Below are 14,335 nucleotides of genomic sequence, written 5' to 3' on the forward strand. Positions count from 1 at the left end.
CTGATGAGTGTGCTTTGCTCAGAACTAGGATGCGCGGCCTGTACCCTTGTCTCGTTTTTTTTTCCCCTCACTCTCCGACTCTCTGCCCTGACCCCCCTACAGCTGTCTCTCCTTCCTGTAGCAGCTACAACGAGACCCTCGGCACCCTTCGCTACGCGGCTCACGCCAGGAACATCGTAAACAAGCCCAGAGTCAACGAGGTGCGTCTCTTCCGCTCTCCCTCATTCCCGTCGCCGGTGACGCGCGTGGCTGACGAGAAACTGAGGTGCGGCGCCTTTTGTTGTTTTGTTCCCAGGACGCCAACGTGAGACTGATCAGGGATCTGCGGGAGGAGATCGACCGGCTGAAGAGCATGCTGCTGAGCTTCTCCATGGTACTCGCCCTCCTGCGCCAACACGGCCGTACATTTAGCAACCATAAAAGCACGTGCAGTGGTTGACGGATCATGTGCTGTGTGCAGCAGAGGAACCCCAGCCCGTCCCTGAGCGATGAGCGAGATAGCAGCCTGTCGGACATGGTGCTGCAGAACGAACTGAAGGTCCGTCGCGACCCCTCAAGTTCCGGATTTGACACGATCTCCCGCGTCTTCTTGCTAGGCTCTACATTTACAGTCCTCCGGACCCAGTGGCGTGATCTCTTCCCTCCCCAGGTGGAACAGCTGACTAAAGACTGGTCAGAGGGCTGGCGCGACAAGCGAGCGCTGCTGGAGCGTTACAGCGTGGACATTAACCAGGACAGAGCTGGCGTTCAGATCCGTTCTCTCCTGCCCCACCTCATCGCCCTGGAGCCGGATGTGCTGACCACAGGAGTCACCATCTACCACCTCCGGGTACTGACCCGAGTTCAGTCGTATGTGCTGGGGCATGTCCAACAGTAACATTTTCTTATGCACAGCAAAACGATATTAATTGTATTTCAAGATGCCCTCTGAATTTAGCTTTTGTCTTTTTTCCGTTATTTTTACTACTGCTTCCTTGCCGGAAAAGGTTTTGAGTGTACATGCCTCCCATAAAAGCAGGCGAAGCTGCTCTGGTTTTCTGCAGCAGTTTAATTCCTCTTTGCATTTTCCTCCCATCTTTTATCAATTCCCTTCTTTTCTGGTGTGTATTTGTGGCTGCGAGGGCTGGAGAAAGGCTTAGGCAGGCTTTATGTCCGAGGTTTTGAGGCTGTTCGGTAGATTTCTCAGCAAGTTCCGATCGGACACAAAAATGGCTTCGGTCCTTCACTTTCCCGGTGTGTAAAAGTCGCAGTCCCTGGGAGTTTGGGTCTGCAGTGTGCCTGTGATTCGCATAAGCAAGTTTTTATTCCTCGCGACAACCGTTGACAAATCGCCCTGCTCGCGTTCGAGGTGCGATTTGTGATGAAGGTTGTCAAAAACAAAGACTATAACATTATCTCCAGAGTGGGTGTTATGAAACAGGGTTTGCTACAGGCATGATCAGCAGTACAGTTCTCCGATTGTCCTCATTAGCTCTTGGTGTTCTCTGTACCGTAGGAAGGGGTCACCAGAATTGGACCTGAGGGTGAGAATGAGGAGGGACCCCATATTGGTATCTCAAGTTTATTCTCATATGTTGGGTAGCCCATGTTTTTTGTTTTATATTACATAACCGTACAGGAATATTTTCCTATATTGGCAATAACAAATCAACAAGTGGAGCACTTTGTGTGTAATCTGTTGTTCTGTGATGTCTTAGTCCTGCCAGAGGGTTCGGCATGTGAAATTGAGAATCAGAACGGGATAGTGACCCTTAGGCCCCTCCCACACAGCGTCTGCATGGTCAACAGCAGAGATGTCACTGAACCGTGTAGACTTGCACAAGGTAAATACAACGCGCAGATGCTTTTTGCATGCATGTACATGTATTCATCTTTACGGCAGCTTGCATTTAAAGGTGACAGAAGTCACTGCTCCGTGAACTGAACTTGTAGCCGTGGTTCCAAAGTGCAGTATTTTAGCTATGCAAAATTGTATTAATATTTTTTATGGGTCTGTGCTGTTCAAAGGTGCAGTGATAACATTAGGAGGGCTCCGCAAGTTCCGCTTCAACCACCCTGCAGAGGCAGCTGTTCTAAGAGAGAGGAGAAGGGTCAGTGTCTGTGCTGGAAGAAATCTCACTGAATTACTTGGCATACCCTTAAATACCCCCAAAAAACCACATAAAACAAAATATCTTGACAGTATTTTTTTTTTACATACTGCCACATGGTGGTAACAACTAGAAAAAATATTAAAATTATTGAAATATTAAAGTTATGGATATGGAAAGGGTACAATTATAAGTATAATATAATTCTAATTATAATGATACCGTAGTAAAGTGCAAGTTGTGATTTTTTTTTTTTCCCCAGACCAGCGAGGGAGGTCTGCTTTGTAGCTCCTCGGTGCAGGACGAGCTCACCCTTTGCTTGAGGTAAACGCAGAACCTCACGGGTCTCTTTTGTTCCACAGCACATTTTTCACTCGATCTTTTTAAGTATGTCAGCATCAGTAATGCTGGTACATGTATAATGTTAAAAAAAAAAAAAAAATCATGTGGTTTGAATTTGTGATCCTACTGACTGGAAATGTTGAACTGGTAATGAGCTCCCTAGAGGACCCTTACCTTGTTTTTACAGGTCTGACTTTACTGTGTGTGTGTGTGTGTGTGTGTGTGTGTGTGTGTGTGTGTGTGGTAGGGAGTGTCTGCAAATCCGAATGTGTAGTCTTCATGTACCATGCGTTTGTTTCTTTGTGCTCAGGATGGCGGCAGCAGGTAGTCAGGAGCTCGGTGACGGACCTCCTCCAAGACAGCGGTTGGAGGAGCAGCAGCGCTATGTGGAGTGTCTGCGGGAGGAGATCCAGGTGGAGCAGAGGCGAGCGGAGAGAGATCTGGAGAGGGAGCAGGCGCACCTGCGACAGCAGCGGGCCGAGAGTGAGTACTCGGATCCCTTGAGCGCTAAAGGTTATATTCTTACTATGAGGTCATATGTTGCAAATACACAGGACATACTGTACCTCTTACTTTTAAAGTTTTAACTCACAAACAGTTGTTTGTTTGTTTTACAATAAGTATATTTATTTATTTTTGAATGTCTGTTTATTTATTTGTTTGTTGCTTTTTGCTTACTGTTAGAATTATGAATTTGACTCCTGCTTCATTGTTAAGAATGAGACGTTTTTAATAGTATATTAATTTTATATAAAGAGAGAATCTTAATACACTCCTACATTTTTTACGTGACTATGTTAAAACCTCACATTTTATTAAGCTATTGCATTTACATTTTACATTTACAGCCTTTGGCTGACACTTTTTATCCAAAATGACTTACAATTATGACTGAATACAACTCGAGCAACTCAGGGATAAGGGCCTTGCTCAGGGGCCCAACAGTGGCAGCTTGGTGGTGGTGGTGGGGCTTGAACCAGCAACCTTCTGATTGCAAGTCAAGCACATATCAGCTGTCTTGTTAATATTGAAACAAATATGTTTTTACCGTGCCTTACAGTCCTGCAGTGGATTTTGGAGGAAAAGCAGCATCTTTCTGTCGTCAGGGAAAGGGGAACACTGGAATCAGGGATGCAGACGGATCTAATTCCTCTGCCTGCACTGGCTGGTGTTGATAAGGATTCTCTGGAGGAAGGTGACCCTGAAATGGTGAATCCATTGATGATCGTGGTGGGTGTTAGGAAACGGGTGGTGCAGGAGGAGCTCCTAAAACACCATGCACTTCGAAGGGCCGAGAATCGCATTCGCCGCAAAAGGCTGCAATACCAACTGGAGAGGATCGCTCGCAAGCGCCATCTGCTGGAGGCAAAGCGAGAGCTTCAGAGGCTGGAGAATGCATTTGCGGTGGACGGATTGTCGTCCCCTGAGCTGGCATCTCCTAAGTGCAGGGGCCGACTGGTACTGAGAAGGCATTCATTCTCTGCTGATCTTCTGTCTAGACTCTACACTCATCAAACACCCATTTTCAGGTCTGTACTGGTGTTTAAATTGTCCCATTTGAAGATTGTCTGTGAAAAAATTGATTTATATTGTAATTACAATTATAAGCACTTATCAAATAAGTGCTTCAGAAAAGTAAATCATCCAATATTTTGTTATTTCTCCTAACAGCCAGTTTCTTAGGAGGAATAGATCATCTGAGTTCACAGCATCTTTCACTAGGTTTGCATGTCCTGGGAAGTGGGGATCTGAGGAATATCTTCCAGATCAAATAACTAGAGGCCGCTCCAACACTATGCCCTCAAGGTATGGTCAAGGAACCTCTAGTAGAACAGGTTCCTCTGAGAACCTCAAAACATTCCCAAAGGAAGATCGAACATCAGGTGGAATGACTGGGGGGAAAGCTCATTCAGTGGATCCTGAATCATTAGTCTGCAATCACACAGAAGATCATAACATATCCTCACAAACTACACTGGCTTCAGATAATAGAGAATCTAAAAGGGTACTGCCAATAATAAAACAATCAATAACACAGAAATCCTCACCTAAGGGTACCAAAAGTTTACCCTGTGGCAGAAGTAAGGGCTTGGAGACAATCCGCAAAGCACTTTCGCGATCAGTTGGCTCAGGCATAAAGACAGCATTGTCAAAGGTCTTTCGCAAGCCTCCGTTAGGTTTAAGAGGTAGCAGAGGTGCTAAATCGGCTAGCAGGGCAAAAGCGCAGTGTATTGGGGAAGGAAATAAAGTGAAAGCTGTGGGAGAGGCGAGGACAATGCAGCAGAATTGCTCTATTAAAACAGCGATGTCTTGTGAGGGTTTGGCTCACCTTGCCTCATTAAAGGACAAGAAACACAGACGCTGGCACAGCGCTGAGGCCCTAACAAATAACACTGGAAAATGGCTGAAGAAACAAGAAGAGTTGACTGAATGGGTAGAGAACAGTAAGGATGACTCTTCAGACTGCGACAGCCTTTTCTCAGTGGACTCCCTCTCATCAGCCTATACCAAAGCTCTGGCTGAGCAGCTGAAGCAGGAGAACTGTGAGCCCAGCGAGGCAGAGAGTGAGGACAGTCAGATGTCCAAGGACTCTCTCGTCATGGACATTAGCAGGAAACTCGGCACTGCCGGGCCAGTGCCAAAGGCCGTTCAGTCTTCGTGTTGTAGTTTCCAGTCCTCATTCAACCTACAGTCAGGCACTGGAAGAGAAAAATTATGGAACACCAAGGAAATGCCTACAGAGGCTTTCTGGAGCCTACATGGGAGTCCGAAGATAGTGGCAAAGCAATCTTCGCAGCCAGTACCTGAGTCCAGAGCCTCCAGTAATGCCAGTGTCAGAGAGCCAGAGAATTTACTTACTGATGCGTGGTCCTCCACTGATGCAGCAGATAGTCCTCGTAGCCTCAGAGCCTCAGGGGGCTTCATGAAAAAGGCACTACACACGCCAGCAGGGAGCTGTAGCAACCAAAGCTCGGCTAGTCTCGATCTGTCTAGTACAGTGAATGAGTCAGAAGGCCAAAGATCACCCTACTCTGCATCACTTGAACATCAGTCTTCTGAAAGGGAAACAAGCTTGGATTATTATTGGAAGGAACATGACTCTACCTACTGTTCCACATCTGAAAGCACCATATTAAACATGAGTGATGAGCTGTTGAGTAATTCTAAGTCACAGTACAATACAGAAGAGGCTTGCATCACTGAGAATGTGGTGAACAATCCCTCCTCTGACACAAACACACATCAACATGACACATTACGCACTAATAAATCAATGACATCAGATTCAGAATCTCTGGAAGCCTATGATATGGATGTACTAATAGTCAATACTTATTCCAAAGATAATGATGGTATACCAGATGAGAGTTCTTCAGGATGCTTACCAAGTGAATCCCTTAATGGGTATTTGCAGAGTAGCACCACGAATCAAACTATCCTTGATGAACACACAATTCCTTCATATGGTGGGAATGTCTATATGAAAAGATGTTCAAAACAGGATGAGCATTTTACACAGACATTGCAAGAAACAGGATATACAGAAGGTTTTGATGCTTTTCAGTTTGACAGTGATTCCAGAAATATTAGTGTTCCTAAAAATGATGGACACCACTCATCTGTAGAAAGCCTCCATTCAAATAACGCTATCCATTCAGACAATGATTTGGGAAATGTTAAGGGGTGCTTCATATTGTCCGATAAGGAACACCATCACGTAGTAATGCACTGTTCAGAAACAGGAGGTGAATTTTCACAGAAGGCTCAAAGCAGGACCGAGCATGTAGGAGAAGCTGTGGGTGATGGGAAATCCTTGGTGCAGTATCAAGGAGTGAGTGTTTTTGCCTCCACAGAAAGTTGTACAGAGAATTATAATGCAAGAGATACCAAAGACTACACTTTTGTAACAGACATGAAGGAAGAAAATTACAATGAATTAGCAAACACTTTAAAACCATGTGATGTACACCTAAACCAAGACTCTTACAATGCATCATATAAGCACTCAAAAAAAAGTATCAAAACTGCTCATGATGTCTTAACAGGCAATATGCAAATTCTGAAGAGCTGTATAGGATCTCTTCCTCCATGTGATTTTGCTGTTGTAGAGATTAAAGCAGCAACAAAGTTTGATGACAGTTCTAGTACCAGCAAAGACTCAGCAGGTAAACTTTCACCAATAAAAAATGAGACGTCAGTGAAGTCATCCAGTGACCACAAAAGGGGGAACTTGGAACAAAATTCAAAAGTGCCATCAGTGGGTAACGCTGTGTACCGAAACAGCAGCAGTCCTGTTGCTAACTGTACATCTGACAACAGAAGTGCAGTTATGAGTACCAACCAGCATATGATAGCCCAGGATCTCATGAATGATGATGAAATGAGTATGGAGGAAGTGAAATATGATGCATCTTATGTTGAGGTTATGGAAAGAGAAGTATTGTGTAACAGAAAGATTTATCTTTCAATAAATGAGAAGATATCTGAAGTGGTGAAAGAACACCTGAATATGTCTCTAAAAGTGGATGTTGGTGAAGACATTAGTAGAGAACTAGAGCCAAATGGCACAATCTCAGCAAACGGCGTGGATGATCTTATGAAAATTCAGAGCAAACATGAAATTGGACCTGAAAGTTCACATACACTTCTATTTGAGACTGAGCCAGAACCTCCTACTGAAGAGAGCGCCAGGGATAAAGCAGCTATCTGTTGTCACCAAAAGGAATATAGTCACACAGAGAAAGAAATTGTTTTACACCACACTGCAAATGGATTGGGTTGCCTGTCCGGGTCCATGGAGAGCTGTACTGTAGAAATAAAGGACTCTGATAATCACAGTTTATGTAAACCTGTGCCATATGCATTCAATGGACAAGGCCTGGGAAACATTAAGTCACCCAAAGCAAGCAATGTCTTAAGTGCTGAATCAATTGATAATCATCCTGATGATTTGCTCAACCAAGTGATGAAGGAAAGAAGCAAGCCCAGGCATCTGACTTTGATGTCTAGTGATATAGAATGCACTGAAGTCCTTCGAGGTCCTGACTATGTCACCTCTAAACCCTCAGAAGATGACCAGTGTGCACTGATGAAATCAGAGACTACACCAATCGGTGATCCATGCCATAATCTCACTCCTACAAGCACCGCTGTAAGGACAGAGTCTGGATTTGGCTTTGCAGCGTGCACACAAGAGAAGGCTCCTGCAAGAAACTGCTTACCAGAGATGTCAAGTTCATCAAAAATAAATGATGTTCAGGCTTCAGGTCGATACTCAGAAATCATGGTAGACCACCTGACATTTGAAATGCAGAAAGAGGCAGCCCTGAGTAAACCCGTGAAGGCAAGTAAAGCAGATATGGCTGCTGAATTTCAGCAGGTATTGGAGGGCGGTACTACTGCACATCTTGGCAATGAGCGAAAGATTCAGTTTACAAAAAATATTCAGTGCTCATTTAATTCAAATCTATGCCACGAAGCAGCTGAATGTTACTTTCAGGCGGCTGGTTCTATACCATTTAACGCACTAGACCATCAAGAATGTACTCCAGAAAACCTTGAAAAATGCCACATTTCTATCATCCAAGATCACAATACAGTTGAGCAGAATACCTCTAGCATCATGACTAAAAGTAATAACAATAATCACACTTACTATGGAGAACTAAACAAAGATACCACTGTTTCTCAAGCAAGCCAGGCTCTACTAAAAACACATGCTCCGTCGCAGCCACAGAGAGAAAGCCGATCACAGGTCATCCAAAGGGTCATTATGGACAGAAACACTTATAATGGGCCTCAACCCGATCATCAGGCAGCATGTAAAGGGGACAGTAAGCATCACAGAATCGAAAGGAATATTCAAGATGAAGAGATGCTGGAGCCTGCAAACGAACTGCGAGTTTGCAGTTCATCCACACTCGCTGACTCTGCCGGCTCACCAAGAAGAGCAGACCAGACAGACACAGGAGAGGTGAATAAACCTGAGGCCAAATCAGCAGCCACTTCTGACCTAACTATGTCTTTAAATATGAACCCAAAGAGATATGGTAACAACAAATCTGAATTCAGTCAAAAGGCAACTGTTGGAGAACATGCCGTGCGGTTCACGCCCTGTGGTAGTAACGATGGCCGTTCAAGAATAAAGCCAAAAAGATACAGAAGGGCCCATTTTACTGCCCCTCCAAGTTCATCCACAGACTCAACACCTGATTCATCCTTGGATGAGACTGCCAAAACTCTAATCCAGCAATGTAGCAGGACTGTTCAAGCCACACCTGGCGTACCTGCTGTTGGCAAAAAGAATGCGGTTGCTGAAAATGAATCCGAAAGTCTCTCACCTGATAAACTGTGTACATCTTCTGTGGTTAGTCAAGGAGACTCGAGCATGAGAGAAAGCTATCCTCTGGAGATTGATATTGCAAACCCTAGAGTAGGAGTCACCATAGGTAACACTACTGGCGAAGCAGAGGAGAATAGTCTCCGACATAGGCCAAGTCATCTCACGACGAAGATATTTAAAACTGGGCTGTCAAACACTGGTGAAGGAGTTTATTTAACCAGACATGTCCCGAATGGCAACAAGCATAAAGAAGCACCATCGTCTGACAAAAATCTCATGCAAAATAGAGAACCTATGCTCCATTTTGCTTCAAGTGACATCAATCCCTTTATTCACACAACAAAAGCTGATGAGTTGCTCAGAACTGTGCCCAAAAATCAGGCATTTGGAAGTGCTGTCAATATATCCCGCCTACTTTCTCCACTAGAAAGTTCAGAAAAGCATATAACCAGATGCTGCAGCGTGGACAATGGGTTGAATGTCCTGAATTCTCCTTTTAACTCTCATTTGAGTAGTTATGCAATCCACAAGGGGCTTTCTAGTACATTAAGTAGTGTTGAAGATTCTAAAGAACATAGTTGCACAGAGTCCCAGCTGAAGGGACTTTGTCATACCTCTTTTGTTTTTAATGAGAAGACCTTAGCAGATTTAAGCAGTGAATCTTGCAACAATACCTCAGACTTGGGTCATAGCTCTGGCCAAGTTGATGAAATAGTACTGGTCTACTCTTCTGACCATGAAACCCAAGAAAGTGGACTCAAGGGTTTAAGTAAATGTGATCACAGCACGCAGACATTTGTGTTTGATGAGGACCTGAAGAAAAAACTCAGACACAAGAGAAGCCACACCCAGGTACCTGTGTCCAGTCAGACACATGGAACATCAACCACATGGGCAAGTCTACAGAATATGTCTGCACATCTCTCAGAGTTGATTCTTAACACATCTGACCTTCTGGGAAACATTCAGTGTATGAGATCAGGGGAAAGGTTTCTGCTGTATGAAAATCCAGCAAAAAACAGTAGTTACATTTCAGCGGTTCACTCTGACAAGTATTGTAAGAGCGATGGCTCCACCCAAACTGTTGTAGATATCGGTATCCAGACTGAAGACACTTCAATGCTGATGAAGCAAAGCAAAGTTGTCAACCAAAGCCCAGCTGTGGAGAACGCCAAAGCACATGAGGTCAATGTGACTGTCAGAGTGATTGGTACAGGTTCTTGTGGTGCATCAAAGCAAGATGGAATCACAAAGTCCTATAGCGAATGGTGTGAAAATAAACAGCCCTTTGAGACTATTAAAAGTATGCCTGACTTGCGCTCTGAAGGCTTACCTCCCTCTGTGCAGCTGGACAGGAAGTTAGAGGTTTCAGCTTCAAAGGTGGTTTCCCTAGAAAATGTTGTAGCCAATCAGAGCTACCCCAGCCCAAAGGCCGTAACTGCTGCCACTATAGATCATATTAGTAACCCCTCTTCCAAATGTTTTGGAGTTTGTGCTCACAGAAAAGGCAGTTCGGCGATATCTGCAAGGGACAATCAATTAAATCAGAGAGAACCGAAGCCAAGAAATTGCCCTGATAAACGAATATTGGTTATGGACCGTGCTTCCTCACCGATCCTTACTGTGGAGGTGCCCAGTTGCTTTCAGAAAGAGAAGACAAAGTCTGCTCAGTGCTTGTCCAATCACAAGAAAAGTCAAAGGCACAGGCCTTCTGAAACACAGCTGTCAACATCATTCAAAGGTTTACTTGAAAGCAAGCAAATGTCCACCACTGAAAATCAAGCACTGCACCAAACAGGTCAGTTTCACATACGTCAGAAAGAAACGATTCGTGACAACAGACAAGCACTTTCTGTGTCTCTTGAAAATTTGACTGACACCAGTTGCACAAATGCAGACAGCTCGGTGGCATACTCCATAGAAAGTATTCATTCCTCTGGCACACACAACGAAGGGAGAAAAAAACTCTTTAATAGAGTCCAAAGTGGAGGACTGTCTCAGTCCGTTTTGTGTAGTTCTCAGTCTTGCAGTTGCTCTTCCTCAGTCAAACATGGGCAGCCTGAAAATTGTAGCCAGAGCCAATTGAAATCTTCAACACCCCTCAATCAAAGCTACAAAAACAGCATGCTGGAATATAACCGCAGTTTTTCTGATGGTATGGGGAAGTGCTGGAATGATATGAGCAAAAGAATACTACAGCACCAAGAGGAAGATGCGGTATCACTGTCTCCAAGTGAGTGCAATACAGATGTCCTGGTCAATGTCGATCCACTTACTGACACCAGTCCCATCAAAGAGGACCAACAGCTTCCTGAAGACTTGCCAATGCACAACAAGTTTAATAATTGGTCAGGCATCAATCAACCACCACCAGCAGGGCTCACCAACAAAAGCAATCCTACTGTGGCGAAAAACTCAGGTGTTAATACTCAGAATCTCCATACAAGTCTGGCAGAGTCAGAAAGAACTGGATCTGGGCCCAAGCCAGAGTTCTTGGAAGTGACTGATAAAAGAACAAGAGAGATTGAGAGACTGCGGAAGGACCGGGAGCAGGTAATGGCCTCTGTGCGCTTGGACCTGAGTTCTCCTCAGCTGAGTGTGGAGCTCAAAGAGGCAAAATTGCACTATGGCCTAGGGGAGACAGACACGATGCTGAAGCTGCTGAAGTCCAGCCCCAGGGAGGAGCCTGTCATCTCCACCAATCAGCAGCTCTATGAGAGGTGTGACTTATGATGAAACATTCCAAAAAATTGTCAATGAAAAACGTTAAAACCTTTTTGTCTGTAATGTTACCAGTTTACTAGCCACTAATGAAGTTAAATGTGAATTTAAATTGCCATGTAGCTGAGGGAGAACGTGATCTGATATTACATCCTTAGACACAGAAGGAGCATTGACGGCTTGAGGAAGGAGAGAGAAGCTCGTCTTCAGACGTGCCGCCGGGCTCGAAGCCTCAGCCCCAGCAAGCACCCGAACTCATCCGCCCAAAGGCCTTCCCATCTGCCAAGCCGACGGAGGGAATACCTGCAGCAGCTCCGCCAGGAAGTAGTGCAGACCAGCAGGTGAATGACTGACTGACTGAATCTGTCTCCCTCTGTCTCTATTTTTTTTTCAGTCAACTAAAGTTTAATGTCTCTGATATGTTTTGTTACCCTTTTTTTTTCTTTTTTTTTCTTCTTTTTTTTAAAACTGTTGGGCTTGTAAGAATTTGTCAGTAACCACAAATGAACCTTCCCAGAGTTCCTGACCCACAGAGAAGAGGGGGTCAGTATCCCCCCGATATTGAGCTCCTCCTGCGTGATTACAGTCGGGCACGAGAAGAGGCAAGGACGGAGATCGCCCGTGCTCGAGAGCGACTCCGTGAGCGGACGGAGCAGGAGAAGAGGAGATTACAGCAGCAGGCTCTTGCACAGGCTGTGAAGGTGAGCATTAAATTGCAGCACAAACACAAACCTGGCCGTTGCCATCGGTGTGTTCTCAGTCATACACTATATATTTGTTATTGTCTTTTGGGAAAAGGCAGCATTTAAGGTAAAGAAATTTATGGTGACACATAAAATGACATTATATCTCTGCTTGGCCTCATTTGAAAATTTGCCCTCGTCACTTATGTAGGACGACATAAAGATTCGCACGCGTGTCAGCAACAGCACCTTGTGCACGGGTTCCAACCTAAGCCTCTCCTCCGGACCTACATCTGGCTACAATAGCAGCAATGCAGCTTTACTGAAAGATAGTGGCTCTCCATCACTACAGGTGAGACCCTCTGTCAAGTAAGTTACATCAGTACAGACATGGGAACAGCGTTTTAAAGGATGTTGTTTGTACATGTGTATTGCCCAGATCCCTGGGATATCAGATGCAGGCTTCAGAGTCAAGAATCAACCTTCTGTCATCCCCTTTCAAAACTCTAAGGCTCCGCGGGTGTGGCTGTCGGCTCAGGGTGAGCGCCGGACCTACGTGGAAATGCTTGTGCTAAGGGTTCATTTTGAATTTGATCTGAATTTGTGGCGTTCTTCCTAGATGTTCGCCTGGAGACACCTCCCTCTGGATTGGAGCTTCAGTCCTGCTCATCTCCGTCGACTCCACCTGCGCGGCAGCGCACCTTTTCTTTCGGTTGGCCCTCGTCCGTTTCCACATCGTACCAAGACATCGCTGACTGCACTCTTGACAGTGCCCTGTCAGAGGTTGCGCTGTTTTTTTGCTTTATCGTTTTGAACATGTCCAACTTTAGAAATGAGTTAAGTGACGCGGGAGGTTCAGCCCAGTGCTTAATTCTGATTGCTGTGGCTCAGGTTCATTTAGCCTCTGGTGGAGACCTAAGGAATCTTCTGGAGGGAAAGGCTGCAGCTGGCTGGAGGTCCGTACACGCACATTATAAGCCTGTAGAGCCATGCAGCCTGTTTGAGATGAACTTTGACCCTAGCTTGCTCTCTCCCATTGTCCAGGCATCAGGGTATGGAGCGAGGGGTTCAGACCTTCCACAGGCCATCCTCCAGGCCCTCTGCTCATGGGTTTCTGGGAGCCATGGAGCTGGACAGACCTCTGGCTAGTGTGTGGAATTTGATCCGAGACCACTCTAAGACACACCTCTTCCACGAGTCTCTCAGGTCTGCCTGGACGCGCTCCCTAGATGACAGCACGCAACTAGGTGACAAAATGCTATTAATGCCTTTCGTTATTGTATCTTGGCAAAGAGCAGACAATGTAGAAAGAATTCTGAAGAACTTGAGATTGCTTGCTCTTGATGTACCTTATGATTGTCTTGCTCACACCAGTCTACCTGCTGACTGATCCGGCCAACTGTCATCTTAAACAGCCGCGGGATTTTTGTTGCCTGAGCACTGAGTCCAAACAGGTGTGTTCTCTCCCTTTAGTTGCTCTGCCGTCTGCTGAACAGTTTGAATAATGCGGAGAGGATTATATAGAGTGGTCCTGAGACGTGCCTGTGGGGGTGCTTGATTTTTGTAACAGCTGTGGTTACTTCAGCATAGCAGTTGTTACATTAAATCAAGAATTAATTTAAAGGAATATTCTCACAGCCTCTCTCTCTCTGTGTTATTTCTCTGTTCATCTTTCCCTGTGTCTTGTTTGATCACCACCTGTCAGAATGATATGTGGGTGTTGGCCATGCAGTCTGTCTTTGAGGAGTCTCTCCCTCGCCCCAGTGCGGACACCATACGTGCAGAGATGCTTCCCAGTGCATGGGTCCTTCAACCCAGCCAGTGTCGGGATCGTATCGTGCTCATAGTAACGTATCTACTACAGGTATGTAAACAAATAGAAAACCATAACTAAATTCTCTTTTGTACCCAAAACCTTTTGTCAACAAATATAGATGAAAATGTCAGGACTGATCATCTGTAAAGAGGAGAAAACCTTTTGCGTGTCACCTGTTTGCAAAGCTTTGATTAAAAGGTTTTTTTATTGACTAAACGTTAAACTGTTCCATTTTTGTTTACTACAATTGCTGTAGTTTTTAATCTAAAATTAATAATAAATAAAATGACTAAACTGACCGAAATGTGACTAAAACCACTTTGCAAAAGACTAACACTAT

General features: G+C 44.9%; 1 protein-coding gene across 11 annotated transcripts in view; it reads left to right on the forward strand.

Moving 5' to 3' along the window:
* stard9 (StAR-related lipid transfer (START) domain containing 9) overlaps window positions 1-14,335 on the forward strand; it is a 28,556-nt gene that overhangs the window by 11,834 nt on the left and 2,387 nt on the right. For 5 of the 11 annotated variants that reach the window (XM_081722071.1, XM_081722076.1, XM_081722077.1 and 2 more), the window contains 19 exons: window positions 103-200; window positions 296-373; window positions 461-829; window positions 1,496-1,550; window positions 1,698-1,823; window positions 2,008-2,090; window positions 2,353-2,414; window positions 2,743-2,915; window positions 3,493-3,961; window positions 4,104-11,495; window positions 11,655-11,837; window positions 12,014-12,197; window positions 12,391-12,531; window positions 12,619-12,718; window positions 12,799-12,962; window positions 13,071-13,135; window positions 13,224-13,426; window positions 13,554-13,633; window positions 13,885-14,043. In XM_081722071.1, coding sequence (XP_081578197.1) covers window positions 103-200; window positions 296-373; window positions 461-829; window positions 1,496-1,550; window positions 1,698-1,823; window positions 2,008-2,090; window positions 2,353-2,414; window positions 2,743-2,915; window positions 3,493-3,961; window positions 4,104-11,495; window positions 11,655-11,837; window positions 12,014-12,197; window positions 12,391-12,531; window positions 12,619-12,718; window positions 12,799-12,962; window positions 13,071-13,135; window positions 13,224-13,426; window positions 13,554-13,633; window positions 13,885-14,043 — 10,184 coding nt within the window. The remainder of the gene's footprint in view (window positions 1-102; window positions 201-295; window positions 374-460; window positions 830-1,495; window positions 1,551-1,697; window positions 1,824-2,007; window positions 2,091-2,352; window positions 2,415-2,742; window positions 2,916-3,492; window positions 3,962-4,103; window positions 11,496-11,654; window positions 11,838-12,013; window positions 12,198-12,390; window positions 12,532-12,618; window positions 12,719-12,798; window positions 12,963-13,070; window positions 13,136-13,223; window positions 13,427-13,553; window positions 13,634-13,884; window positions 14,044-14,335) is intronic. The other 6 variants (XM_081722072.1, XM_081722074.1, XM_081722075.1 and 3 more) reach the window with 6 other exon arrangements.

This window comes from Electrophorus electricus, chromosome 10 (assembly GCF_041902795.1).
Source record: "Electrophorus electricus isolate QZ-2024a chromosome 10, ASM4190279v1, whole genome shotgun sequence".
Lineage (NCBI taxonomy): Eukaryota > Metazoa > Chordata > Actinopteri > Gymnotiformes > Gymnotidae > Electrophorus > Electrophorus electricus.